At 60.1% G+C, this 27,500-nt stretch overlaps 1 protein-coding gene across 1 annotated transcript; it reads right to left on the reverse strand.

The window, feature by feature from the left end:
- Positions 1 to 1,282: 1,282 nt before the first annotated feature.
- Positions 1,283 to 26,954, reverse strand: TMEM201 (transmembrane protein 201). Its single transcript, XM_012662668.1, has 11 exons — positions 26,822 to 26,954; positions 19,845 to 19,965; positions 18,891 to 19,085; positions 17,473 to 17,649; positions 16,044 to 16,396; positions 15,254 to 15,457; positions 9,488 to 9,720; positions 5,752 to 5,823; positions 4,817 to 5,122; positions 3,939 to 4,076; positions 1,283 to 3,048 (listed from the first exon to the last, which is right to left on the reverse strand). Exons 1-11 carry the CDS (start codon positions 26,932 to 26,934, stop codon positions 2,951 to 2,953), a joined length of 2,010 nt encoding a protein of 669 aa, XP_012518122.1. The 5' UTR covers positions 26,935 to 26,954; the 3' UTR covers positions 1,283 to 2,950.
- Between the last annotated feature and the right edge of the window lie 546 nt (positions 26,955 to 27,500).

Consider the following 27,500-nt stretch of genomic DNA (forward strand, 5'->3'; position numbering starts at 1 on the left):
GATCGCTTGAGCCCAGGAGTTTGAGGTTGCTTGAGCTAGGCTGACACCACAGCACTCTAGCCTGGGCAACACAGTGAGACTCTGTCTCAAAATATATACATATATCTATATAGTAAACGTGTTTCCCTTTTATAAGAAAATAGATGGTGTTGATAAGGACACATAAACCCTAAGGGGGGAATCTCTCATGGAAACCACACAAGTGGGACTGTGCCCCACTGCTCCCTGTCACGCCAGGGAGGGGAAGGAGCCCTGGAGAAGGGGCTGGGTGGGGTGTCTGACTTGTTTCGAGCCTCAGGTTCACAGATAAGAGTGGGATGAGCCTCCCCAGGAAACATCTCAAGGACTTCTGGGTTGGTGAACTCAGGTGCGTTGGTGGCTCCACCTGGGGGCAGCCGCTGGGTGCAGTCAGCAGGCCCCACTCCCACCTGCCCTGGGGTGGGGCTCCAATCACCTGTGGTCTCTGGGAGCCCACACCGGCCTGGAGGGCACTGGGTCTGTGGAGTGACACCCTGATTGGGGCTCCCTCTGCATCCAGCTGTGGCTTAATCCTCCCCACAGCAGCCCTGGGTGGCCACCCTGTGAAGCCAACAGAAACGCAGACCCCAGAGTCCCTGGACTGCCCGACCCCAGAACCGGTGCTTGTGACACTCAGGCGGCCTGTCCCTCACCACCCCCCTACCCTGCCCTCCCTGCTCAGCAGGGGGCCAGTGCATCTCCAAACTCCCACCCCCTGCAGCCTCCTGCCCAGGCAGGGCAGAGCCGACCAGGACTGGCAGTGCCCGGCTCTGCACCTGAAGGCTGGGGGGATCCCAGGGCCATCCTGACTGTGCTTGGGGAAGACAAGGTCGCTGTTGCATGCTGACCCCTGTCTCTGCAGGGGCTGCCAGTTGGGACAGGCTTTGCTGAAGAGACCAGCAGGGCACTCCCTGCCCCCGGCTCTCGTGCTGCCCTGTCTGGAACACCTTCTTTCAGCCCAGCCCCCACCCAGGCAGGAGTCTCCTTTCCAGCTCCCTCAGGGAACGGTCAGGTTGCCCTGCGCCCGCCACCCCATGCCCTGAGCCCCAGTCTCCACTCCAGGCTGGTACTAAAGTGAATGAAGCCTCTTCCACCGCAGAGGAGCTACCCCACCCCACTGGCCGGAGCCCCCAGCAGATGAGAATGAAGACCAGACTGCAAGGCACAGTTCAAAGGTTGTATCTTTTTTGGTTTCCTTTTTTGTTTTTGTAAAGAAAAATAAGGTTGTGTTTTCTGTTTGAGACAGAAGCAAAAGCCCCTCCTGCCCGCCTGTCCCCTGCCCCTCGGGGGTGCTGGGACCGTGGTCGGGGCAGGGGAGGCCAGGCTGGCCCGGCTGGAGAGGAGCCGGCGAGGAAGGGCGTTTGGGAATGGAGTTTGGTTTGGTTAAGCACAAAATAAAATTAAAAAACTCGACACACACGCCCACCATACAAATGGGGACCAAGAGGCACCATCTCCGAGTTGGAACCATCTGTGGCAGTTGGACTGGAGTCCTGGCCCCGCCCCCGCCCGCTCCCCACGTTCTGGGGGGGACGGGGCGGGGTGCAGCGTGGGGAGCTCTCAGGACAGGAGTGGGGAGGAGGGGGAGAGTGTAGTCAGCACAGTCTCCTTCCCCACATGTTAAAAATAATTATTAAAAAAGCACCCAAAGCTTAAAAAAATGAAACCTCCCTAGCAGGGAGAATTGGGGACATCCTGCTTATCAGCAAAATGCCTTACCTGGCAAAATGTGTAGAAAAATAAAATTAAACTTTATCCCTGAATGACAGAGTGAAGACCCTTCCTCCTGCCCCTGTGATCCCCCCCATTCTCAGAACTCACTGCGGCAGCCGACTCCTCCCCCGGTGGCACAGACTCTGCATGGACAGACACTCACACTGCCCCGCCCAGACCGAAGCCCCTGCTCACTCCTCCCGGGGCGGGTCAGCCAGAGGGCAGTGGAGGGACCAAGGGCAGTGGGCAGGAAAGAAAGCCAGTGGGTGGCCTGGGAGGCAGAGGTCATGTGGAGTCCAGCGGGAACAGAACGCAAGGGACAGTGGGGTCTCAGTGGCTGAGAGGAGCCAGGTGCCCAGCAGGGTTGGGGAGAGGTCCAGCCGCATCTGAGACCTGAAGGCCCCCCCACCCAGCCTGCCCTACTGCTCAAGGCAGGGCCCAGGGGCCAGCAAGCCAGGCCTGGAAAAATGGGGTGAGGTAGGCCCTGGGCTATGTTCTTGGGGAAATGGGGCTGCTTCCTGGGAAGGTCACCAGAGGTCACAGAACAGGGGTATACCCAGCAGGAGAGGGGAGCCAGAGGGGAGGGGAGGGCAGGTGTGTACACTGGTCCCGAAGGCGCAGCTGGGCTCCTGGCTGCTGAGACCTAGGGGCTCTGAGACCACCAGGTGCCCCTCTGCCCACCCGCACAGAAGGGCAAGGTGGGCCGATGACACCCTTCCTCAGGGCCACCCAAGGGAGGTTCTCTTCTCCCAGGCAGGGTGAGGATGTGTGGCCCAAGGGCTGTCCCCCTCCCTCCCCCCAGGGGAGTACAGTACAAGGATGTCAGCATGGCCCGTGGGCACAGAGCCCAGGGCAGCCTGGACTGCTGGGTTACAGTAGTGCTGTGTCCCGCCAGGCGGGGCAGAACGGTGGGACCCCAGGGTCACGCAGCCCTTGGGGATCCCTGGCTTCAGGGTCAGAGTGTCAGCACCAAACACACAACCGATGTCAGCCAAAGAGATGGGCGGGCAGGAGTGTGACTCCAGACCCACACTCAGCCCAGCTGTCTGTCAGGGGAGGAGGCGCAGGCGTCCTGAGGGCAGGGGCTCACGGTCCCGCAAGGTCAAGGGCCCTGGAGACGAGGGCCAGGGCAGCAGCCCCTCCAGGGAGGGCTCTGAGGCCGGCAGTGGTGGGAACAGCATGCACCGGGCGCTACCCTCTGAGGGTCAGCAACAGCGGGTCAGCGCAGGCTCTGGTACAGGTACGCCGAGGTGAAGAGGGCGTTGGCCGCCAAGCTCACAGCCAGGAGGCCCCGGACCAGCGAGGGGCCGAAACGACCTGCGAGTGCAGAGAGACCAGGTCAGAGACACACATGGGGTGCAGCTGAGCAGCAACTCCCCACGCCAGCCTCCCCCAGCCCCGCAGGAGGCAGCTGGTAAAGGCCTCAAGGCCCCACCCAGGTGCTCCCCAGGCTGGGAGGCCCCCCAGTTTTTCTCAAGGCCCAAAGATCTCCTTAGCAGGGAAGACCTGCCCAAGTCACTTGGTTGAACCCTGGCCCCGGAAGGCCTGTCCTGGCCTGAGCCACCAGGCAGGGCCTGGGCTGGGCTGTCACATGCATACAGCTGGGCAATGAAGGGTAACTGTGACATCTTCTTACAGACAAGGACACAGAGGGACTTCAGGGGAAGAGTACCCTGCCCAGGCCCCTGAGCTAATCAGCAGGTGGCCCCGGTCCACCCACCCTAAGCCTGAGCCTGCACTGTCCCCACGGCCTCATGATGCCGGGCCACCACCGCAGATCCCACCTGAGCTGGGGGCAGCACCGGCTTCCAGAGCCAGATCAAAATGATCTTCTCAGGAAAAACCCCACTTGCTGATCTGCCTGCCCCCTCCCAGGGTGGAGTAACGGGCGTTGATCTGAGCTTGCGCCCTGTGCCTGGTCAGGGAGCAGAGGTGCTGCGGTTTGAACCAGGCAGCTGTGCACGCCCACACAGGCTGCAGCCCTGCACTAAGCCACCCTGAGCGTGCCCAGCTTCTCTAAGAACCTGCGGCCGTGACGGCGGTCCTCCGTGCCTGTGCTGTCCTATGCAGCAGCCACAGGCCACGCTGAGCACTTGAAACGTGGCTGGTGCAGCTGAGGAACTGAAGCTGTGACTGTCAGTGCTCTGCATCTACCAGGACATGGCGGCTTCAGACCCAAGCCCCCCACCCCCAACCGGGGTGAAGACCTCTCCAGGCGGCGGCCTCCTCTGCGCAGCCCCTGGTGGTGGTGTCCACCACGCAGGTGGATGACTGGGACGAGTCGTCCTCTTTTTTGATGGAGCGGCTGCTGCAGGCACTGCCTCCTTCCGGCTGCGATCTCACGTCTGCAGAGAAAAGGGCGTGCATCTCAGTGCTGCTCACTGCTGCCCCCAGGGACAGACATGCAGCAGCTCTACTTCCAATCCCAGGACAGTCCTCAGAAGTGGTGAGCCAGCCTGTCACAACCCACTCCCCCGACCCCAGGCAGCAGGGGACCAGGTTCTTGTTCGGATCCTGGCTGCACAGCACTGTGGGGGTGGCTGGTTTTAGATCAGGAGCTGCAAACTCAAATGCCAACAGGCCCTGGCCGATGATGGGGCAGAGGTGGCAGAGCCTGGGACATGGACCCCAACTGCGCTGCCACCTGTCGGCCAGTACCCAGGCCCAGTGTGGCCAGATCTGCTGACAGTGTAGGAGACACAGGAAATTCGCAAATTCACGTGGAAGGTGTAGATTTTAAAGGTTGGGGCCTAATTAAAAATGTTGAATGCTGTGTAGCACAGCACCATTTGAGCAAAAAAAAAAAAAAATCTGTGACCAGACCCAGCCTGGCAGTGCATGATGTATTTTCAATCAGTCCCAAGCAACAGAGGCCCCTGAAGGTCAAGTGCAAAAGAAGAAAATAAAATCAGCCAGTAGAGGGCAATGTCCTAGAGGGTTCGAGTCACAGAGCCAGACCCGGGGTGTCTGAGCTTAGAGATGACACACAGGCTGCCAGAGCAAGGACCGGCCCCACCGCTGCACTCGAAGGCCTCCTGGCTGCAGAGGGACTCCCGCGGCCCTGCGGGGCGGTCAAAGGCCATACCCAAGGTGTGCTTCGTGTCCTGCACGGGCTGCCTCCGGGGCACCTGGGGTGGCTCCACAGCGAAGAGGCTGCCGTTGTGATGTGAGTGTGCGTCCGAGCTGCTGGGGGTGGCGGGGGCCTCCCCGGGCGGTGTCTGGAACAGCAGGAGCTTCTGGCCCTTCAGGTTGAGCCGGGCAGGGCTGATGAGGGGCCTGCGGTGGCGGTGGCGCAGGGACCCAGAGCTGGAGGCCACGGAGCCAGCCACGGAGGGCGCCGGGGAAGGCAGCGGGGAGGAGGGCCAGCTCCCTGACAGCAGAGAGAAGTAATCTGGAGGGAGGATGACAAAAAAGGCAATGACAGTAACATGAAGATAGGCGACCGAAGACAGAATGCTTGCTGTGTGCCATTCAGTCCTGGTGCTTTTCCTCTATTGCCCCAGGAAGAAAGGACAGGTCGTGCAGAGATGGGGGGGCAGAGGCAGCCCCGCCAGGAGCCTGAGCAAGGAGGGGTCTGTGCCCCACCAGGCACCTGAGGGAGGGGGAAAACAACGAACCCCAACCAAGGCCCCCCCGCCCTCAAGTTCTACCCAAAGCCCCTGGCAGCTTCCTCAGTTGAGAGCAAGGATGGACAGGAGCCAACTCCAGGGACTCAAGGTCAGCTGACCCGAGCCCCTGCTGGCGGCTGGCCCCCTGGTGTATATACCACCTGTCCACAGTTGCTAGTAAGGATGGCAGCGTGGTATCGTCCGATCCTAGTAACTATCGCCCCCATTCACACAACAGGAAACTGAGCCATGGGCATGTTAGTCACTTGCCCAGGGCTGAAATTTGAACACGCATTTGGGGCCTATCTGGCTCCAAACCGCATGCAAACCACTGTGCCCTGGAGTCCCCCGGCCTCACGCTGCACCAGCTGAGGCAGCTTCCCCACCCCTCCTCCCAGCCTGTTCCCCTCACCTGAAACAGGAAGCTCCCCAGCTCGGGACACCTGAGATGGTGGGCGGCTCCCGCTGAACAGATAGCCTGAGTCTGGGGACAAATGAGAAAGGTGGCACACGTTAGGCCTTGGACTGGGGGAGCCCGCCCTCTCCACTCCTGCCCGCTCCACCCCTCCGCCTCCCCACAGCTCCTGCAGATGTTCTGCCGAAATACAACCTTTGTCGTTTACAGATTTGCTTTCACAGAAGCACAGGCGCTCATCTGACCCCCCAGATGCTGTCTGAGGTATGCTGCGAGTACCCTCACTTTACAGATAAAGAAACCAACGCTCACGGCAGGAGACAGGAGGAGCTGGCATCTGGGCATACCCGACTCCTCCTCACTCTGTCTTTCTTTCCACAGGCCCCGCCTTCCCGGCCACCTTGAGACCCACTTTCTCCACTAACTGCAGTCCCTGCTGCCTGCGCAGGACCCCAGGGAGCGTCAAACACACTGCTGTTTCCTAAAAGAAATGCACCCCAAGGGCGGGGCATCTCACACCTCTGGGTTCCCCCTAGTGCCCGGCTGAGAGCTGAGTGTTGGGGGTGGCGCTGCTCCATCCCCTGTGCGCTGCCTCTGAAGGGTCTGGCCCAGCTTGCACGGGTCACAGTGCTCCGCCTGCCCCTCCCCCCACCAGGCCAGGGACGCAGGCCCTGACCAGCACGTGACTGGGTAAGGGTGGTCACATAACCCAAGCGCCCCAATCAGAGTCCTTGCGGAACCCATCCTGTGGGTGCTGGGAGAGGGTTTCCTGCTGGGCACGGGCTGCAGGACGCAGGGAGGAAGCCCGCAGCAGAGGAACAGAGCTGGGGAAACAGAGGACCACAACCCTGAGCCCTGGTCTCCTGGTTAGGTGAGCCAAAGACCTGCAAGAAGCTGTCCCTCTAACCCACCCTGGCAATGGAGACTTTAGGGTCCCACCCATCACCAGGCATTCTGAGACCAGCCTGCACCCCGCAGGACCCTGCTGCCAGCTCGGATGGGCTGTCTTGTGCCCTTGCCTTGAGCCTCAGTGGGGAGATGGCCTGTTCTCGGTGGGTGGGAAGCCCCAACCCAGAGGCCTGAGCCAGCCCTGGGACTGCCACCTTCCCCTCCTGAGGGGCTTGAAATGGAAGTCCCTGGTGCCATCAGCCTCGGTCAGAATGCAGAGTCCTCTCAGGAGCACCAGGCACTCTGCACAGTTTCCTCCCCCACCCCAAATTTTGTTCAAGAGCTGCCAGGCTGGGGCCCCCTGAAAACACAGACAGACATCTCTGCTTAGGGGTAAAGTAAAACCATCATAATATCCACCTTGGGGTGCAAGCAACACACCCTGACCTTTAGCCACACGGGGGGAGCGAGGCCTCTGCTGTTATCCATCTGCCCCCAGGGTCACAGAAGCGGCCACACCTGCCGAGGGCCTGCTTCAGGCTCTTTGCGGGCTGCTCTCCCTTCATCCCACCACAGCCCCGGAGGCACAGCCGCACCACTTAGAGGAAGAGGTTAGGGTGCAGTGAGGCGCACGCACGAGCTGGGACTAAGGGGCTCCGCTGGGCTACTCCCAGGGGATGTGGCCACTCCAGGCACTCTGGTTTCCTGCGTGTCATCCTCGCGGCACCCTGTGAAGAGTGCATTACCAGCCCCAGTCCTGGATGGGGAACAGGACACCGGCAGGTAACACTACTCGCCCTGGGTGATGACGAGGCTGGAGGAACCGCCATGTGGCCCCAAGTCCGTGTCCCTTATTTCACCTCTGTCAGACCAGCAGATGGGGCCAAAGGACCCTTGGCAGCAGGCAGGGGTATTCTCCAGAGGAAGGGTGGGTGGCAGGGCGGAGCCTGGGGTTCTGATTTTCAACCCGGCATTTACTTTCTGGGAAATATGAGGACCAGGAATTGCTCCCCTCTGGGGTCAAGTCCCTGCGGAATGATTAACTGGGATGAGGCCTGCACCTGAGCTGCACCCAGGCCCCACCCCCAACCTGAGGCCTCCAACTCTGTCCCAGTGCCTGATGGGGGCTCCAGAGAGCAGTTTGGGGCCCCAACTGCAGGGCCTCCCCAGTTCCCACGTCCAGGGTCTCCTCATCCCAGGTGCTGCTCACGAGGTGCCCATGGAGGCCCCCAGCACCCAGGGCCTGAACCAGGCCAGACCTTGGCTGTGACTTGTCTGCTACCGTCCCTTGAGCCGTGTGCCGGGCCTGGCGCCGGGCAGGGGCTTAGGAACATTCTAGTGGCCACTCTCCCCAGCAACTGGGCTCGTATTCAGTCACAGAGAAACATCCAGAATCCGGATCTCTATACTAGGGGTAATCACACCTTCACCCGACCCGAGGGCCTCAAACCCTCCCTCCCGCTCAGCTGAGACACTGTCTCCTCCAGTGAGCTGTCCCTGCCGGCAGGGTGACCCACCTCCATCTCGGAGGACGCTCACTTGCACACCTCAGACAGCCCCGGCTCAAAGCCTAGTTCTTAGCAGCAGCAGAACCTTGGGCAAACACAGAGGGAAACCGAGGCTCAGAGGGGTGTGTGACCGGGCACTAAAGGCCCTGCTTGGCAGAGTTCAAAGGCTTAAACAAGACCCTGACTGTGCATTTCTAAGCCCGGTGACCGTGATTTAATAATGAGGAGCTGGGCTAACTGTGATGCCACCCACATTCTTTGAGGCTAGGATCCTGCCTCACAGCCCCCAGCACTGCCAGCATCAGGCCTGGTACTCAGAGAGCCAGCCCCCGAGAGATATCACCCAGAGCAAGGCAACCCCGTATGTGCCAGGTGGCTTCCCAGAGGTCAAGAGGTTCGTCACAGAATACTCGTGGGCCTCCAAGTATGTTTGACTTTGTGTTTCATCTACAACTGACTTCCTAGAAGATCCTGCTGGGAGAGGTGAAGGATGCGGCAAAGTGCTTTAAGACAGGGCACAGCTCTTGGTCCTTTCAGGGCCACCAGCAGCAAGCACTCAACAGACGCGGCTGACCTGGATGGAAGCCCTGTGTGCTCAGACCCCACGGAAAGGCTCAGGGCACCGTTTCCGTCCCCAGGGCCCCAGTCCCAACAGCAGCAGCCAGAATGGTAAGAACCATAGCAAAAGACAAAGCTCAGGCCGGGTGCAGAGGCTCACGCCCGTCATCCCAGCACTTTGGGAGGCTGAGGCGGGAGGATCACTTGAGGCCAGGGGTTCAAGACCAGCCTGGGCAACATAATGAGACCTCAACTGTACAAAAAATAGAAAAATCATCCAGGCATGGTGGCGCGTGCCTGTAGTCTCAGCTGCTTGGGAGGCTGAGGCAGGAGGATCGCTTGAGCCCAGGAGTTGGAGGTTGCTGTGAGCTCTGATAAAGCCACTGCATTCCAGCCTGGGCGACAGAGCGAGATCCTGTCTCTTAAAAAACAACAAAAAAAAGACAAAGCCCAGTGAGCATATGTTTACCGAGCACCCATAGGTGCCAGGTACCCTGTGAAGCACATTAAATGTCATCTCATTTTACCTTCACAACTGCTCACAAGGTGCCTTCTACTATTAGCCCTGTTTCTTTGTGGGGAAACTGAGGCTCAGGGCAGGTACGAGCCTTGGTCGAGGGCAGCTCCTGTGTGGCTGCACCAGGCCCTGAGTCCAGACCTGCCTGTCAGGGTGGCAGGAGCGCTAAACATTCCCGGCACTACCCCCACTGTGCACCCACCACAGCCCTGCCCCAGCTGCTCCCAACCCACCTGTCCGCGGACGCCTGCGCACTTCTCACCTGCTCGGGTCAGAGAGGGTATGGTTCCCAGCGAGAGGGCCCGGCTGAGGCGGCCTGGCAGTGAAGAGGGCGAGGCCCGTCGGGGAGACTGGAACAGCTGCTGGTTGGCAAGGGGCAGGAAGCCAGGCGGGGTGGGGACGAACAAAGACGGTGAAGAGCCGCCGACGCTCGGGCAAGGGATGGCCAGGCTGGGGCTGGTGGGGAAGAGGCCAGCAGAGTCTCCTGGGAAGTACCTGTAAGGGCCCATCGGGCACGGGAGAGGAAGAGGGTCAGCCTGAAGGTTCTGGAGGGGGCCCTTACACAGCAGGGCCCGAGCCCTCTCCCCCGGTGCAAGGTGGGGGCCTGAGTCGGGGTCCCAGTGGGGGCGTGCATTAGTTGAAGCAGAAAAGCAGTCTGACCACACTCGTGCCATTAGGAGCGGGTGGCTGGGAGGTGCCAGCGTGACCCAGCCCTCCCGGCATGCCCCCTCCGACCCCCTCAGCTCACAGCACACTAGTTCCACTACGAGCCTCGGTATTAAAGTGACACTGTCGCCCTTGCCAACCTCAAGCCAACCCTTCACCTTAAACAAATGCCCAGTCCCACAGCAGGCACTCAGTGAAGGTTAACAGACTTGGACTCCTTGCCACTTCCTGTCCCATGCCCAGAGCCTCCCGACAGAGCAGCCAAGCTCAGAGACACACAGGCTGGTCACCCAGACCGGCCTGGACCTCAGGAATGGAGGCCCCAGCACAGCTCTGGGAGCCCCCTGGCTCGATTCCTGGAAGTCCCACTGCAGCTCTGCCTTCGGTAGGCTGCCTCCTGTTCTCTGGCTGGAAACTCCTCTAAAGTCCCTGGTGGAGCAGAAGGGAGGTGGCCAGGCCCTGTAATCCCCTGAGACAGGCCCTCCCGGGACACACACCTAACTCGAACTTAGAAAAGACTGTAAACAACCACACAGCTGCCTGAAAGACAGGTGACAGTGTCCCTTTAACTCGAGATGGTACAAATCAAACAGGACCTGATGGCCCCACGCCAGAACGTCAACCATGCTTCTGATTAAGGCACCTGATTACGGAGGGGAGAGAGGAACAGAGACCGTTAATACATTAGTCCGCCATCCGGACGGAGCTGCGGGGGTCCAGCCTTACCTCGGTGCCAAGGGACAAATGAGCCCAGCAGACAATGGCCGGATGAAGGGGCAGGCTGGCTCAGGCCCCGCAGTGAGCCGGAGCTGGCTACGGTACCTGGAGCCGGCTAAGGTGCCTGTCACCACCCAGTGCTTGGGGACCACCAGCCAAGCCACATGCCACCAGCCATTTTCCCCTTAGAAAAAGTTTTATAAGTAAAGCACGGGGTCAGCTGTTGACCTCCTGAAAAATCATGACCTTTTTAATGCCTTCCAAGGTACCAGGAGGCCACCTAGACTCTGGAACCAAAGGTGAGGCCCAGGGTTTGGGGACCAAATGGGGATCAAGGCAGGAGGCATCTGTGCCCAGGCAGAAGGGCCCGGTCACCTGGGCCCCAGGCTGGACACACTCTCGTTCCCCCACTGTCCTATGTCCACCTTGCCCCTAAGACTCTGGGAAAGATCCATGTCTAAACAGAAAATAAGACTTTGTGTTGTCATTCTAGAATTTGATACTACCTCGGGCAACAGAACAGAGGAGGAAGACACTGTCAGGCCCTGCAGGGGCAGTGAAGGAGTGGGTGGGGCCTTTGGACACTTGCTCTGATCATGCCTGACGCTCGGTGGGAAAAGAGTTGGTGCCAGGCCCCTCCAGCAGATGGCAGCAGGGCTCTGTGTGGGCCTTCCTGTGCCCACCCACCTCCAGGCAGTGCACAGCACACCCAGGAGTCAGCCAAGGGCACAGGAGCAGGCAGGCCGGCTGGGGACGCAGTGAGAGCCCCAGCCAGGCTATGGGCTTCAGAGGCGGCCTGCTGGGCCCCACGACCCTTGGCCCCAAGCGTCAGCTCCAGGAGGAGCTGCTGGGTATCGCCAGTTCTTCCCCACCCCACCCAGCTCCTGTTCACCTGGGGCTGTCCCAGTGCTCCCAACCCATCTCCCGGCCACCTGGCACAGGTGCTGTTCCCAATTTCGGTGCCACTGAAAATGTAGGAGCTATAGGGAGTTCTCTGGCGGCCTGACCCCTCTGGCTGGGAGACACAGTGACATCACTCAGAGAGCGGGTCCTCTTACAGCGCCAACTGTGAGTTCTCAGGGCTGGGCAGGGAGGGTTCTGCTCCGCCTGAGGGTCCCCCAGGGAGCCTCTGGTTAAAGGAGCCCAATCTCCGTCAGGTTCCAGAGAACTTCAAAGGTACCGACACTTCCTCTGGTGAGAGGCCCCCTGAGACCGCCCTGCACCCCCAAACCACATCTCAGAGAGGGACTAAAGGCTGAGAATCCAAGCCTGTGCCTCCACCTCAGGATAGTGATTCTGGGGGAGATGTCTGGTCTTCTCCATCCCAGTCCCAGTCCGAGTCAAGAGTGGAAGGAGAGAGAGAGGACTACGTTTTAAGCAGCAGTTTATTGAGACAGGAAAGGTACGATCCGGCAAGGCCAGCGAGGAGAGCGGGGCCCCCAGAGCCGCCTGGCGTCATCGTCCCCAGCTCCCAATCCTGACTCCCCACGCGGACTCCAGCGGACGCGCCTGAAGTCCACCCACCCCCAGGCCTGCCACAGAAGCCTTCCTGAGGAAGCGTGGAAGAAAAAAGACGCGGTACCTGACGCCAATGGGTAAAAGCAGGGGCCCCCCCCCGGGAGGCATTTATTTAAAACACAGCATCCAAAACACGACATCTACACCAGAATCGGGGGTTACAGCGATTTGAGGGTCACTAGACAATTATCCACAATTCTACTACACGACACAGATGAGACTCAGTGACAGTCATGGACAGAAAGGACACAGGCTCCTTTCTGGGCCGGGTGGGGCGGTCTGGAGGGTACGTCCTGGTCGTTTGCTCCCAGGCAAGTGTCCCTGGGGAGCCTGCTCAGCCCGGGTGGGGATCCCAGACCTGGAGGGTGAAGACCTTGCTCTTGTCTCAGGGACGGTCACCCCGCACCTAGGAGGATCCCACCCTGACAGCCGACCCCAGCAAGGGAGAGAGAAGTCCCCGGCAGGGGTGACACATTTCCAGCAATGAGCCCAAACGCAGTGGTGCCCACACTTCCTCCAGTAACGTCACAAGGTACTGGCATGTTCTCCAAGTGACGAAACTTTAAGGGACAGATGGGTAATTTTAAAAAGTCACACAAAACTCTAAGAAGGCCAGGAATCCTTGCTCTGATGACGGCCATCTCAGGAGATGTCCCTCCACACCCCACCACAGGGCGGGAGAGACGTCTGCTTAGCAGGGGATGCTGGCCAGCAAGAGCTGGTTCTGGTTATTATAAATAATTTAATTTAAATACACACATACGCACAGATGTCCTGCTTCTACCCAATGCCAAGAAAAGCAGAAATCAGTGTCACACTGTCAAAACTTCCTCGAGAACGGGAGTCGAGACACGAGCAATGGCATGCACGGCAGACAGACCCGCCTCTCCTGACCTGCCACCTCCGTTTCTCTTAGGCTCTTTCTGGGGGTGGGAGGCTGGGGGAAAGGACAGGCAGGCGGCCAGACATGCTACCCGAGGCTGCTCTGACCCAACCCCACCCTCTTCACTGCTGAGCCAACAGGACTCGGCCTGTCCCCGTCTTTTCAGAGGGGTTTTCATCTCACCTCCACAGAGGCGCAAGCGGAGCCCATAGGGCCTTGTCTGCAGTCACAGCTCACTGGCCACAGAAGCCCACCTGGGCTCATGACATGCGGGTGATGCACAGGGAGCGGGCTACTATCCAATCGCTGGGGCTCGGGGGCTGGGGTGGCCTCTTAGGACCCTCAAAGGTGGCGGATTCACAATAGTGGAGCCCAGGCACCACTCTGCCTCCCTGCGGGGCTCCACGTGGAGCTCACCAGGGTACCTCCCACCTACCTGCCTCCTCAGATCCAGGAAGTTGGGTGTGACCCTCACACACATCATCTGTCTTTGCCTCCCCTGGGCCCTAGAGCACGGATCAGAGGAGCCGGGACACTCTGGGCCACACCTGGGGGTAGGGAACTTATGCTCCGAGTGACAAATGGCAGGACACATGGGCCCTGGAGGGAGTGTGCAGCCCACTCTGGGGCCACCAGAGGGCAACATGACAGGTGGGGGAAGCCCTTGGTCCCCCAACTCTGGCTGTGACTCTTGGATGTAGCCCCCAGGATGAGAACCTCCCATGCATGTGGACGACACCTCGATTTCCAAAGCGTGTCCTCACACGCCACTTCGTATAATGCTCATGCCCGCGGGCCCTGGAAAGGACTCACCTCTCATTCCAGATTGTAAACTGAGGCTGGGAACTGCAAGGGCCTGCCCAGCAGAGCACAGCTACTGACAAGCAGGTCTGTAGCCTCCCCTGGGCATGACTTTGGGAGGCAGCACCCCTGGGCACGCCCCCATTGGGGACCCCCCCACCTGACTTGAGCAGAGTAAGGCTGGGCTGTGTGGGCCTGTGGTGGCCACACAGAGACGTGGAGAGCTGGAGCCTGGGCATTGTGCCAGGGGCTTGGGGAGGCTGTGATCGGCCAGAGAAGGACAAGATGACAATGGCCTAGTGTCACCAAGGGCCTATGTGTCCCTTGGGCCCCTTATCTGTGCTGACCTTGGGCATCCTTACAGGGTGAGTGGAGGAAATGGGACACCCCAGGCCTAAGGAGGAACAGAGCTAACAAGCACATTCAAGGAAAGCCGCGGCCCAGGAAGGCCCAACTCTAGCCCCCAGCTAACAGGAAAGGGATCCCGCCTTTCGGGGGCAGAGCACGCACGCCTGCTTCTTTCTGCCTGGCCCACAGCGGTGCTCAGTGACACCTAATGAACAAAGGACTAAGACTCCTCCAGGTGGGCAAACACCCACCACAGCCTGGCTGTGAAGAGCAAACCTGCTGACCACAAGAAGCAGGACTTTCTAGTGTCCACCTTGGGAGGGGTCTTGACCCACAAACTCAAGGTCAAGGCCAGACGGCCCAAGAATTGTACTCTCCATTCCCGGGGGAGGAGGCTGAAGGATCACGGGTCTCAGGAAGGTCTTGGAGCAGGGCATTGAGTAGTGGACCCAGAGGGGCAGGCCTGCCTCCTTCGTGGTTCCACCGCCTCCTGCAGGGCTGTCCCAGCAAGGGGGCACTGTGGGGGACCCATGGTGGCACAGCAGACCAGAGGTTCCATGTAGGGATGGGGGCGGGGGCAGGCTGTTCTGGCCCATCACTCTGCTGAGTAGCATCTGCTGTGACAAGCAGCCTGCGTGGTCAGGGCACGCACCAAGGGCCCAGCCTGTGGCCACTGAGCAGAGGCACAGAGGGGCAGAGGGCAGGCCCACGCCCTCCTCCAGTGGCGTCAGAGCCAGGAACAGGCTGTGGCGAGAGGAGGGGTGCCTGAGCTGCCAGCAGGAAGCCAGGGTCAGAGGCAGGTGGTGTGGGTGCTGGCTATATTCTGGTCACTGGGGCAGCGAAAGGGTCTTTGGCCAGAGAGGTGATGGCAGTGGTGAGTAGCCACAGGACACTTGGGGATAGCTTGGCGGAGCCAGAAGGGAAAAGACGGACAGGCTGAGGGGCTGGGCCAGGACCAGGCTCTAAGCTGGGGGGGGCGCGAGTGAGGCAGGTAAGAAGAGGCAAGACAGAGAGGTGCCCTGCTCCGGGCTGGGGCAAAGCCTGGGCCTGTCCGTCCATCTGTCCTCCCCCCGCAGTCACGGCTGCTTCTCTGACCTTCGGGGCCGGAACCTCCGCGGGCCCGTCGCCTTCCTTGTGGCCACAGCTGCCGTGAAGCCCACCAGGCAGCACAGGGACGTGGTGCTGAACTTGAGCGTGTCCAGCCAGCTGGGCGAGGCCATCTGCAGATGCTGCTCCGCCAGGTGCAGCCCCAGCAGCAGGGCCCACAGGCAGGTGCAGAAGGCATCGATCCTCCGGAGCCTGCAGGGAGAGCAGCCGGTGAGCCCCCAAGGTGGGGCGAGACCTCTCGGCCCTGATCAGAGAGCAGAATCCAGAGCCAGGAGGAGAGCGTGGGCCTCAGAATCCCTGCACACTCACACGCAGCCCGGCTCCGTGCGCTAGTAAAATGGGGCTAAGAAAAGCTCCCTCAGAGTCACTGTGAGGAGTGGCGGGCGATATGGACACCACAGCATTCGCACAGGGCCTGCTCCTGCTCAGGGAGCACCCCGCATGAGCCGCCACAGCCCACGAGGCAGGTGGTTACCACACCCCAACTTTACGGACAGGAGCCTGAGGCAGAGAAACAGGGCAGCTGGGCCCCAGCTCGCAGCAGGTAAGTAGTGAGCTGGCCTCGGTGCCGCTGCCCCTGAGGGCATTTGCTGTCCCACCTCGCTCGCCTGACTCCCAGCCCCTAGAGAATAGGGACTGAGTCTTGCTCCAGCTACAGAGAAGGGTTCGGCCTGGGGCTGTGCTCCCAACGGGGCCTCCTGGCTCCTGTCTCCTGCCTCCAGGCAGCCACCCAGCACACAAACCCTGAGACCACCCGTGCCCACGGCCCCACACTCACCTGATGCGGCCGGCCAGCAGCATGGCCAGGAGGCAGGTGAGCAGGCCCAGCACCACGACACCCATCTGGTGGCTCTGCCCGAAGGCCCAGGCCTCGCGCAGCTTCTCTGCTGTGTGCTCGGGCAGCAGGCCCAGCAGCTGCCGCCAGCCCTCAGCCCCAGGGGCACTGCTGTTGTCAGGTGTGGCAGAGCCATTGCCACCAGGTGGCAGGGCCAGGGGCAGGGCAGCTCCTGGGGCGAAGGAGTCACTGCTGCCATAGAGCGCGGCGGTCAGCAGGAAAGCGCAGGCCAGGAAGGCCAGGGCACGGAGCAGGATGACCTGGGCCGGGGCCTTCGCTGCGGAGGAGCAGAAGCTCTGAGGAGGGAGAGAGGCAGGTCAGCGAGGTGGCCACAGAGCCACCCACAGCCACTCCTGGTGCCACTCTGCACTGAAGGATCCCACCAGGCACCCTCTTCCCATACCCCAGCTCTGCTCAAAGGCGCCGCTCGGTTCCAAGGCCTGTGCCACCCTGGACCTGCACCCGCGGGGCCCACTCTGCGGGGGGAGCAGTGCTGCCCATCACGCTCTCCTTTTACGGAAGTCTCTTCCGTATCATGGTGACCTTATTCCTCCAAATACATTTTTCAATCATTTTGTCATGTCCTCACCAAAAATTGCTATAGTGACTTTAACTGGAATTGACATAAATGTACAGATAACTCTGGCAACAATTAAACTTAAAAATACAGTAGTAAGTTATTCAGACCAGGAACACGGTGGCCAGAATGAGAACCACAGGTCCAAGGACCAGGCGGTGGCAGCGCAGCGGTGTGGTTAGAGGTCCAGCCGCAGACTAGAAACCACACAGCAACCAGACTCAGGGCACGTATCTGGGGACTTGAGGGGGTAGTTTTTACTTCTAAAACTACTTGCTACTATATCTGATTTTTAAAAACCAGAATATTCCATTAACTGAGTACTGTGATAAAAATCAGTAGTTTTAACCAGGTTCAAATCCTGGCGTCACCACACACCAAGTACATGGCCTTATGTGTGGCCCTGTGCAAGCTTCTTAGCCTCCCTCAGTGTGGTTTCCACAGCTGTAGACGGGGTCCCAGCAGCTAAGAGTGCACCACAAAGCTTGCTGTGAGGAACGAACGCGACGGTGTCAGGAAGTGCTCGGATACAGCAAGGCAACCCCAAACCCATGCTCGGATATGTAAATGAGGAATACATGATGAAACTGGTCACTCTCTATTCTGAATGATGACATGAAGAGACCTGGGGGGCAGGGTGGGACGGTGGCCCCAGGGGCAGGTTGTTTCTCCAAGGAAAAGGGTCTCCGCTCTGAAGAGCTGCCCTCTGGTCACAGGACCCAGCCCTCTGCGAGGGTTTCCCGTACAAACTCCGCGCCTCGATGCCCCAGGTGCCGCGTGGAACCCGCCTCAAACCTGCACGTGGGTCTGGTCGGCCTCGCGGCGCTTGAACTGGTGGCTGAGCAGCAGGGCGCGCAGCTGGCGGTTCTGGTGTTTGATGTAGTACTCGACGGCCGCCTGGCACGGCCGGCACAGCTTGTACATCTGCTCCAGGTGGTGCCGGTACACCTCCACCTCCTCATCGTACCTGCCCTGCAGGGCGGGGGCACAGAGGATCGGTGTCGGGGGTCGAGGAGGTGGCTGAGCTGCTCATCTTACAGCCTGGACCTGGGTTGAGATCCTGGCCTTGCCATTCACAAGGGGGTGACCATGGGCACATCATCCCCACTTTGAACCTGCTTCCCCCTCTGCCCACTGCGTATGGCAAGGTGGGCACACAGACGACCTTGAAGCAGGGCTTCCCCTTGGGCCTGAGGGTGTGAAATGCACTAGAGAGGCCCTGCCCGGGCCTGGGCCTCAGAGGGGGCAGAGGGTTCTTTAGGCTTTTGGAGCAGCCCAGAAGACAGATCCCATCCCCCCTCTCCCCTCACAGATGCAGCAATGCACCTCTCCCTTCCTGTTTCCAAGAAAGCCAAACATTTCAGTCCGCAGTGGCGGGGTGAGGCATCAGTGTGATCTCTTGCTGGGACCGAGCATTCCAGGAAAACCGCCTGGCTGCTGAGTCACACCTTCCTTCCCCTTCTGCATGTTCCCCATCTCTCTCTGCCTTGGTGTGAGTTCACCTGTTCTTCTTCCCTCCTAGGCTGGACCCTGGGAAAGCCAAAGTCTCTGGGTCTCAGCTGGGATCTGCCTCTTGAGGTCACAGGACCCCGGCTAGCTGAGGTCTGGGGTAGGGGGTGGACAGGAGTAACCAGGTAACAGGGCTCCTGGGCTCCACGGTGGGCACAGGGAAGGCGAAGCTCCCAGCTCAGCCCAACTCCTAACGCCAAGCCTCTCAGCAGCATCCAGCTAGCTTCCTTCCTCTCCTAGAAGCCAGCAGCATTCTCTGCCAACTCTCAGAACAAACTGCCTAGGCTGCCAACGAGCAAGACTGACTTAGAGGGATGAGGACAGTATGGGTCCAACAGGGCCGCAGCTGGAGCCCAGGATCCCTACCTCCCTTGGCCCAGGGACAAACTCCTCTGGACTGGCAGGCACTGGTGTTTCCACGGTGTTCTTAGGCTTGGAACCAGACAGCAGTGACCACAAGGCACTGGGAGAAGCAGCTCGGCTACAACTGAGATGGGAGAACTAAGATACCCTGGAATGTGTGGCTGGCAGGGGTCAGGGTGAGGGGGGCCCTTTGGGCACTCGGGACAGAAAAGCTGCTGTCCGGCGGAGCAGGGGCCAGACGCCCAGAGACGGCACCCAGCCAGTGCCTTGCACGCGTGCCTGTCCCCTCAGCTGCTCTAAGCACCCCCTCCCCAGAAAGGCCCTCCCTGTCCCGGCCTCACCTCCTCGCGTGGAGAGAAGGCAGCCAGCTGCTTGATCTTGGTGGTCTGGTGGTGGCTGCACCTCTTACACAGCAGCACTTGGCTGCTCACCCACTGCTGCGGCTGCGCGGGGTCGCGGAGGCTGGGAGTGCTGCTCACCACGTGGTTCAGGTGCTCCATGTACTGGGCAGGGATCGGCTTGTTATAGTCGCCGTTCTGGGAGAGGAGGGCGGGACTCATGGTCAGTGGGCGAGCCTCCCTCCCCGGCTGGCTCAGGCTTGGTGCCAGGGGTCCCGTGCAGGGACACGCTGGGAAGTGACGGTGGCTCCCAGGCATTCCATTCTTTCTTTTTTACATGCAACAGCAGCAGCTTTTCTTCCAAAGACATTTGTAGGGAACCCAAAGGCCCAGATACTGAGTGAAGCCACCCAGCCTAAGCACATAGCAGGGCGTGGAACCCGCCTCCCAACCACACCCTGCTACCGGGCACAGTCCTTAGAACCCCCCGCTCTCGAACTCAGCCTGCAAACCTGGGTCTAGCGAGGGGTCGGCAGGCCATGGCCATGGAGTGGCTGCCTGTTTTTGGAATGAAGTTTTCCCGGAACACAGCCAGGCTCATTCATTCATGTATTATTTACAGTGGCTCAGCAGAGCTTTCTGTTGCAGAAAAGGTTCGCTAACCCTGATCTAACACACAGGATGGGCTGCAGAGCCAGAAAGATCTGGGTTTGAACCCTAAACGTGACACTTTTAGTGGTGTGACTTTGGACGAGTCACCATGGCTCCCTGAGCCTGGTTCCTCCTCCTCAAATGAGGATGCAGCACCAGGGCAGTGGTGTGTCGACCATGGCGATGTGGGTGAAGCACTCTGCTCAGGTCCTGGCAGAAGAGGGGGTGTGGGGCCACCAGTCCTGGGGTGGGCAGGCTGCCGCTGGGTGCCCATCTAGGAGGCAGTGGCCCCGCACCCGCCTGTACCTCCTGGAAGCCGTTGTACTGCTCGCAGTGAGGGCAGTCCCAGCAGTTGCGGTTCCCATAGGGCACCAGCGTGTCCTGGTTGCAGAACCAGCAGTTGACCATCGTATGCGTTGGTTTCATCCTGGGGATGAGGAAAGAGTGGGGTCAGCCTGAAGACCTTGATGCCCGCTCAGCGGGGTTCGTCCATGGCCTGCCCCTGGGCCACCAGGGAAAGGGCGCAAAAGCAGGACCCAGGGACTCCCAGCTGGAGACGCAGGCTGGCGGAAGAGGAAACAATGCCTGAGGGCGAGGAACTCAAGCTGGATGTTGCTGTGTCTACCCGGCAGGGCCAAGCAAGGTGGCCACAGCCAACTCGGGCTCCTCGGCCCTCCAGGCTCCTAGGCTCCAGCGTGCCCACATGGCGACCCAGGGCCACCAGTCCCCCATGTCCTGGGGCCTGTCCCCACACATGGGGGCAACAGGGCCAGCCAGGCCCCAGGACAGCCCCTCCCCACCAGCTCCTTGCTCCCAGGCTGTGGAAGTGGTGCTCCCGGAGGAATTTCCAGATGGAAAGGAGCCTCCCGTGCTTCCCAGAGTCCCCAGGAGGGTGAGCACCAAGGAGGCTGAGGGGTGGGGACTAGTGACAGCTGCTCAGCTGGGGGCCAACTCTCCCTGGCGGAGGATACAAGGCAGGCAGGCCCCCAGTGGTGCTTGCTGACCACATGTGTGGTGACAGGTGGGGCCTCCGGGATAATCCCGGCCCAGACACTGGGGATCTATGCTCTGGGCCCCCTCCACTTGCCTCGCTGGCTGCGGGGCATGGTGGAGACATAAAGCAACTGCCCAGCAAACCTCTCTAGACACAATATAGGCAATGGGCAACAGCTGCTGGAGTCCTGAGCCCTGTCCTGTCCTCCTCCAGCTCTGGGGTACTGTCCGGGTCCTGCCAAAGCGGGCAGCCACCCCCCTGGCCAGATGGCCTACTGTCCACGGAACCGGACAGCACAGCCCCACGGCCTTTTCATCCTGAGGTGCTGCTCAGAGAAAGGATGGAGCCATGCTTCCGGGAGCCAGAGTCCCCGGCTTTGAATACTTCTGGATGTGTGCCCGGGAAATTCCTGCCCTCCCAGCCTCAGTGCCCACATCTGCAAAGTGGGAGCACCCACAGCTTCCACATGTTACAAGGATGCGATGACAGAAAACACACAAAGGTGCTTGTTCTGTCACAACCCCGTCCCTAGGTTTGTCAGTGGCCTGGGGGAGGCTGGCCCCTGGGAAGTTGGGCTCCAGCTCCCGACCCATTGTTGCCACCTGGCCTTGTCCCACCACTCTCTTCCACTGATGGTGGCAGGTTAAGGGAGTCCTCTTATCACCTGTCAGTTGGGGACAAGAGCATCTCCCTCAAAAGGGACTGCTCTGGGAAGTGCCACAGCGACTGGCCTAGAGTAAGTGTCCCTTAAGTCGTAGTTACGTGGGAGAGGGGAGGCTTGGATAGAGAAGAGGAGACGGAACTAGGCCCTGCAGCCTCACCATGCCGCTGCCCCAGCTCAGGCCAGAGCCCTCACAGTGGACAAGGCATTGCTGCGTCTTGTCAGCAGCTCGGGGCCCGCAGGCAGCAGCGCGGAAGTGAGCCAGACGCTGGGCAGCGCACGCGCGCTCACGGCGGCCTCCATTTCATTCCCTCACCTGTCGGATGGAGCGGCCGAGAGTCCCTGCCCTGGAGAGGCTGCCGTGAGGATCCAACAAGAGAATGTAGGAAAGCGCTCGGCATTCACAGTTTCACTGGGCGCCGATGTGGCCATGGCAGGAGGCCTGGAAACCTGCTCTGCCACGGTGCCCACACTCGGCATTCTTGGGCAATTAAGCATTGGCTTGCTCTGTGCTAATTTGTACCTGCTTTACAGGCCTCTTTGTCCCTGTGCGTGGAAGCGTATCCTGATGGGTGATGACCTGGCTGTGACCTCTCTCATCGGCCCACCCCCAGCTACCCCCAACCCCAGGGCCCCATGCTTGGGACAAGGCTCTGCACCCAACCACCTCTGGGTGACGGGCCCCTCCACCCCCACGAAGGGCCCTCAGCCCTCTTACCCTGTTTGAAAGGGAAGGTCAATCTTTGAGCCTGCCCAGGGGACCAATGACAGGTGAGCAGGGACTGTGGCTTCAGTCCAGGGAGCCCGCCATGAAGCCCGCCCGCCCTAGGAAGTCATGCTTCACTCTGACTCTCCAGCTCTGTTGCTAGGGAAATGGCTGCACGCATCCAGAATGAGCTGGCCTGGAAGCCGAGGCGAGAAGAGGAGGCAAGGGATTAGCCCTTGTCCCCAGGGCCAGCAGCTCCAGCTCCTGTCACCCTCAGCCCTTGGTAATCCCTTCATGGCTGGGGGTGGGGGGTGGAGGTGGGGCACTCCCTTGAGCGGCTCTACCTGCCAAGGCGTCCTTTGAGAGGCCCTGCAGACCCCGAGAGGCAGATGGACGAAGGAGCCACAATGGGGTGCTGGGTATGAACCTCAGGTCCCCCCACCCTCAGTGCCAGCGCTGCGGCCTTCCAGAGACTCACATCAGTCACACGAACGAATGCAAAACCGTCTGACCCCATAGCCCATCTCACAGCTCGGACAAAGTCTCCAGGGCAGGCTGGCGCAGTCCCATGTGTGCCTCCGCTCCGGCCTGTCAAGGCAGGATCTGGGCCAATCTCTTCCACACCAGCCTAGCCCTGGGCCCTGTCTTTGCTCAAGGAAACGCCGCCCAAGCTTCCCTCATAAACTCTTCAACTCACTCTCTCCCTCAAGCCAACCTCTGTCCCCAACTTGGCTCTGGGACAAACTACTTGATGGATGAGGTTTGAGGTGACAAGACAATGTCCCTGTAACACAGCCAAGAGAGGTCCAGGCTCTGGGAGGACAGCAACTTGGCCCACAGGACAAGTGGGCGGCTGGGTGGGAGGATCTGGAAGCTGCTCTCTGAGCCCCTGCTACCTTGATGCTGAGCTCCTGGGGACCCAGGGGAGTCCTGAGGCAGCCCCGGGCGGGTGGGCCCCCCAGAAGGAGCTGGGGCAGTTACATGCTCCATACCCGTCCCCCCCCACCATCCCAGAACACATGTTGAGGGAAAAAAGACGGACATGTGCCTGTAACACCACCACTCCGTCAGCCCTGAACACAGACACTGAGTTAAAACAAAGCTCCTGCCCTGACATCTCACCATTCTCTACAGGTGAAAAGGAGTCTGTTCTAGTAGCGAGCCTGCCACTCTGGGTCCTTGGTCAGGGGTCGGGCACCTCTGTGTGCCCAGAGCTGTGCCACGTGGAGGAGGCACTGCATGGGGCTTGGTCCCTGCCTTGGGGAGCTCGGAAGGTGAGCAGGCCAGTATGTCCACCAGACCGTGCCAAGAGCATGGCCTCTGCGAGAGGGGCCTAGCACACTGCTCGTGACCTTGGGCACCATGTACTGGCCCCAGTGGGCGTTCTGAAAGACTGTAACAGTCTACCAGTCTGAGCAACACACTGAAACCCTGTCTCTACAAAAATCAAAAAATTAGTCGGCGTGGTGGCGTGTGCCTGTAGTCCCAGCTACTTGGGAGGCTGAGGTGAGGACAGGTTGAGCCCAGGAGTTCAGGCTACAGTGAGCTATGACTGGGCCACTGCACTCCAGCCTAGGTGACAGAATGAGATCCAGTCTCTAAAAACAAAAAAGAAAAGAAAAAAAGTCAGGCTGGGGGTTCCCTAAGGGACCCAGGGAGCCAGAGGTCAGCATCTGGCAGAGAACCAAGAGGACATCCCAGGACAGTGTCACAGGTGGCTCCTCACTTGCTCTTCTGGTGGACAACACATGTTGGACAACCCATGTTGTTTCATCTAACTGGCAGAATTGGAGAAGGGGCTTTAGTGACAGTGGCACCAAAACAAAACTCAGCACTGCCAGGACCCAATGAGTCTCAGGGCCTCTGGCCTCAGCCTCAAAGCAAAACACGTTAAGTCCACTGCAATGCCTCCAACGCCGAGACAGAAACCCCCACCCCACGCCTCTGGGAACAAACCCCAGCCTGGAGAGGGCAAATCATTCCATCAGTTCACCAAGTGCCACGACAGGCTTGCAGAAATGCAAAAGTGAACAAGACACTCCACTTCTGACCTGGACACAAGGACAAGAATGACGACCTCACAGGGCAGCTGGTGACAGATGACACAGAAGAAAGACCAATAAGCCGGGCATCTGCTGTCGCTCTAAAGAGCAGCTGTGCTCACCAGCACAGCAAAAGGCAGAGGGAGGGGACCACACCACTCCGAGAGAGCACGCAGCACTGGGAGAGCGAGTGGGGCCACACAGGGGACTCAGAACACCAGCACCAGGCTCTGCTGCATAACCTGGAAGGCTGCATCCTCTTTGTCCCCAGACACTAGAAAGTAGGCAATCTCAATAAACACCAACAGATGTGTAGAGGGTGACAAGAACAGGGCTGTGCTTGCAGAGGATGAGTCCTGGACATAATGTGATGAGGGACAAGGACACACTCAAGCACCAGAGTCAAGGGGAAGGGGAGCCTAGGGAGCTACAGGCCTCACCACAGCCTGGCTGCAGGGGTGAGCAAGCCCAGGGGAGTGTAATGTGGGCTTCTGCCCCATGACTGTGCTGACAGTGGTGGCCCTGAGTGGGTGCAGAGAAGCACCGAGGGCGTGAAGCTTGGCTGACAGCTGAAGAGCTGGCGCGAGGCAGAGCTCTGCCATTTAACAGCTGGATGATGCGGGGCAGGCAGCCCAACCTCCCCAAGCCTCTGTTTCCTTAACTGTAAAAGGGGGAGAACAGGAGGACCCTGGGTGGCTGCCGCCCAGTTTCGCAAAGTGGCAGTGTGCAAGTGCTTACGGCACATCATCAGCACTTATGTGTCAGCTGCTCCCATTAATAACTATGACAGGGTGAGAGGACTCCAGGGGTCAGCCTTGTCTGAGGCTCTGGGAGGACCTGAGCCCTTCGGCAAAGGGACTTCCTCCCCCAGCACCTCAGCCAGTCCTACAGCAGAGGACGCAACTGACCTGGAGCACCAAGAGGGCGTTCCCTTCACATCCTCCTCGCGGCCACTTTCCTGCCCTCTGCCATCTCTGTGCTGAGCCTGCAAACACCCATCCAGCCAAGTCGCCTTCCAAAAACAACTCTCCTTACACGCCCTCCCAAGGGTCATCCAAAACCAGTGTTGTGGCCAGAGCCAATGCTTCCTCACTGTCCGTGGAGGGAGAAGGGCCTCTTGCCAGATTAGTGGTGCTTCTAAATTGTGACAGCGGCCAATTTATGACCTCCAGGCGAAACCCAGTGCTCCATGAGGACATTTTAGAGCATCCTGGCAGGGGCTGGCCCTTTTCTGCCCAGTCAACAGCAATGGTCAAAATGCTGCATCACAACCATCTGGTGTCACCCAGGGGCATGAAAGGACTTCCAGGTACCCTCCCAGCTCCCACTGCACCAACTTGCACAACACCTCTCCAAGGCCCTAGACGCCTATCTCCTGGAGACAAAAAGCTGTGGCTAGCAGGCCAGGAAGGGGAGGCTGGACCCCTGAGAAGAGCCACAGCCCAGGACATGGACGACTGTGGCACAGGGAGCCACCCAGTCCAAATCCAGCCTCGCCAATCACAACTGAGACGGTGCGTGGCTTGGAGACCATGCCCTCACCCAGGCTCTGGTCCTTGCGGCAACACTCCCCCTTCTGGGTTAGCTGAGAGGCAGCATCACCCCGGAAGAAAACGGGGCTCCAGCTCTGCTGTCAACATGCTCTGGGGATCTGAGCAAATCGCCTCACGTCTCTGTTCCCTTGCGTATAAAATGACCGGTTTGGACCAGCTGGTCCTGCACGCCCCTCCAGCTTTCAGAAATTGGGCAGAAACTGGGACATGGAGAGACTTGGGTTGTCAAGGACCCTTAAGTTGGGAGCTCACTCAATCCCCAGCTGCCTGCCCTCCTCAGTTCTCCAGACACAGCTGATGTCCCTCCCACCTCATCCTCCTCCAGGAAGCCTCTGTGACTCAACCACTCTCATTTCTTTTTCTGTTTTCCCCCTTAGGGAGAAAAGCAGTACATGCTATCAGTGAAGGAAGAACACACCCACCAGCCAGACTGCCAGGGTTCAAATCCGAGCTCTGACACTTGCTGTTGGGTGAGTGTGGGCAAGTTCTTTCGCTCCCTTCACCTAAGACCTGAGCTTCACACACCCCTTGCTGGAGCTGCAAAACCACCCACCCCATCTCTAGGGGTGTCCTTACAACCCCACGTTTCTCCCTGTCTCCTGGGAAGGTGGATCAGGTGAGGAAATGTAGCCCTGCTGAAGCAAGAGGTCACCACACTTTTATTCCTGCCCATGGAGGTCGACGAGAGAGGCCAGCTCTGAATATAGGGGTCTGCAGGACCTGTGAGCCCAGCGCAGCGCTGGGGGCCGCAGCCCTCAGGTATCTCAGGCTTCCCTCACCTCTGGGAGGTCTAGTCCAGGGTTAGCACTGCAGGATCCTTCAGTAAAAAATCCTTTGACTCTTCCAATAACAATTTATGTGGCCTCATTGTCCCTCGGCTTCTCTAGGGAGAGCGGGAGTCGTGTCTCTGTACTGGGCTGACTCGAAGCGTGCAGAAAAATCCCTGAGCGAGCGCCAGCCATTACCACCCTGAACGTGCCGCCGACGACCAGGAGAGCTTCGGCCTCGACCCCGCGCTCGACTCTCCCGCAGGCTGCAAAGGCCCAGGGCTCCCGGAAGGAAGAAGTTTACAACCCCCGCACCGCCGCCGCTCCCGCCCGCACCCGCGCTCCCGGAGTTCCCGCCCCCGGCCAGACTCCCCAGCCGCTTCCCGACCGGGAATCCGAACTCGCCCCGCGGTCGCGCACAGCGGGTCTTCGCGCGTCCACGAGCAGCGTGTCCCCGCCGCGGCCCCCGCGGGCCCCTCCGCGGCACAGAAGCCGGGCCGGGGCCGGGCAGCGGGCCCGGGCGGCGCCGAAGGCCGCGTGGGGCCGGGCCGCGCACTCACCTCCGCGCGATCCGGTAGATCAGCACGCCGGCTGCGGCGCACGCCGTGACGCCCAGGCCGCCGGCCAGGCCGGCCGTAGGGCAGCTGGCCAGCAGCGCGCTCACTCCCTCCATGGCTCGCGGAGGACTGCGGGCGGCGGCGGGGCCGGGGCGCGGGCCGCAGGCGGGACGCGGGGCGGCGGCGCGCGCCTCCTCCCGCCGTGACCTTCGCTGCTTTGTAGCCAGCGCGCGCCTTCCCCCTCCCTGACTCGGCGCGCTCCCGCCGCGCAGCCAATCGGAGCGCGGGGCGAGCCGGGGTGGGCGGGGCGCCGGCGGAGGCGGCGGCTCGGGCGCGCCCCCCAGCGGCCGGAGGGAAAAGACCGCGCGCGGAGCCCGGCGCGAAAGCCACGCCCACCACGAGGACCTGGAGCTCAGGCTGCAAAAGGTCCACTAACCTTCTGCGACTAAAGGGAACATCTCGGGGCGTAAGCGACTGCTTGTAATTTAGTCTTTTTATCCTGCTAATCCTGTCTTCCCATAGTCTAGCGACTCTAGCCAAACCCAGGCCTATGTGTTCAGTGCTGGTTTGCGGCGAATGGATAGGGGACTAGGTTGAATAAAGTCATAAGAGTCATAATTCAGAACATAATGCAACCATTAGAATGTCAGAGCTAGAGTTATTGCATTGAAAGGATGATAAC

The sequence above is a fragment of the Propithecus coquereli genome, unplaced genomic scaffold (assembly GCF_000956105.1).
Source record: "Propithecus coquereli isolate 6110/MARCELLA unplaced genomic scaffold, Pcoq_1.0 Scaffold77, whole genome shotgun sequence".
Classification (NCBI taxonomy): domain Eukaryota; kingdom Metazoa; phylum Chordata; class Mammalia; order Primates; family Indriidae; genus Propithecus; species Propithecus coquereli.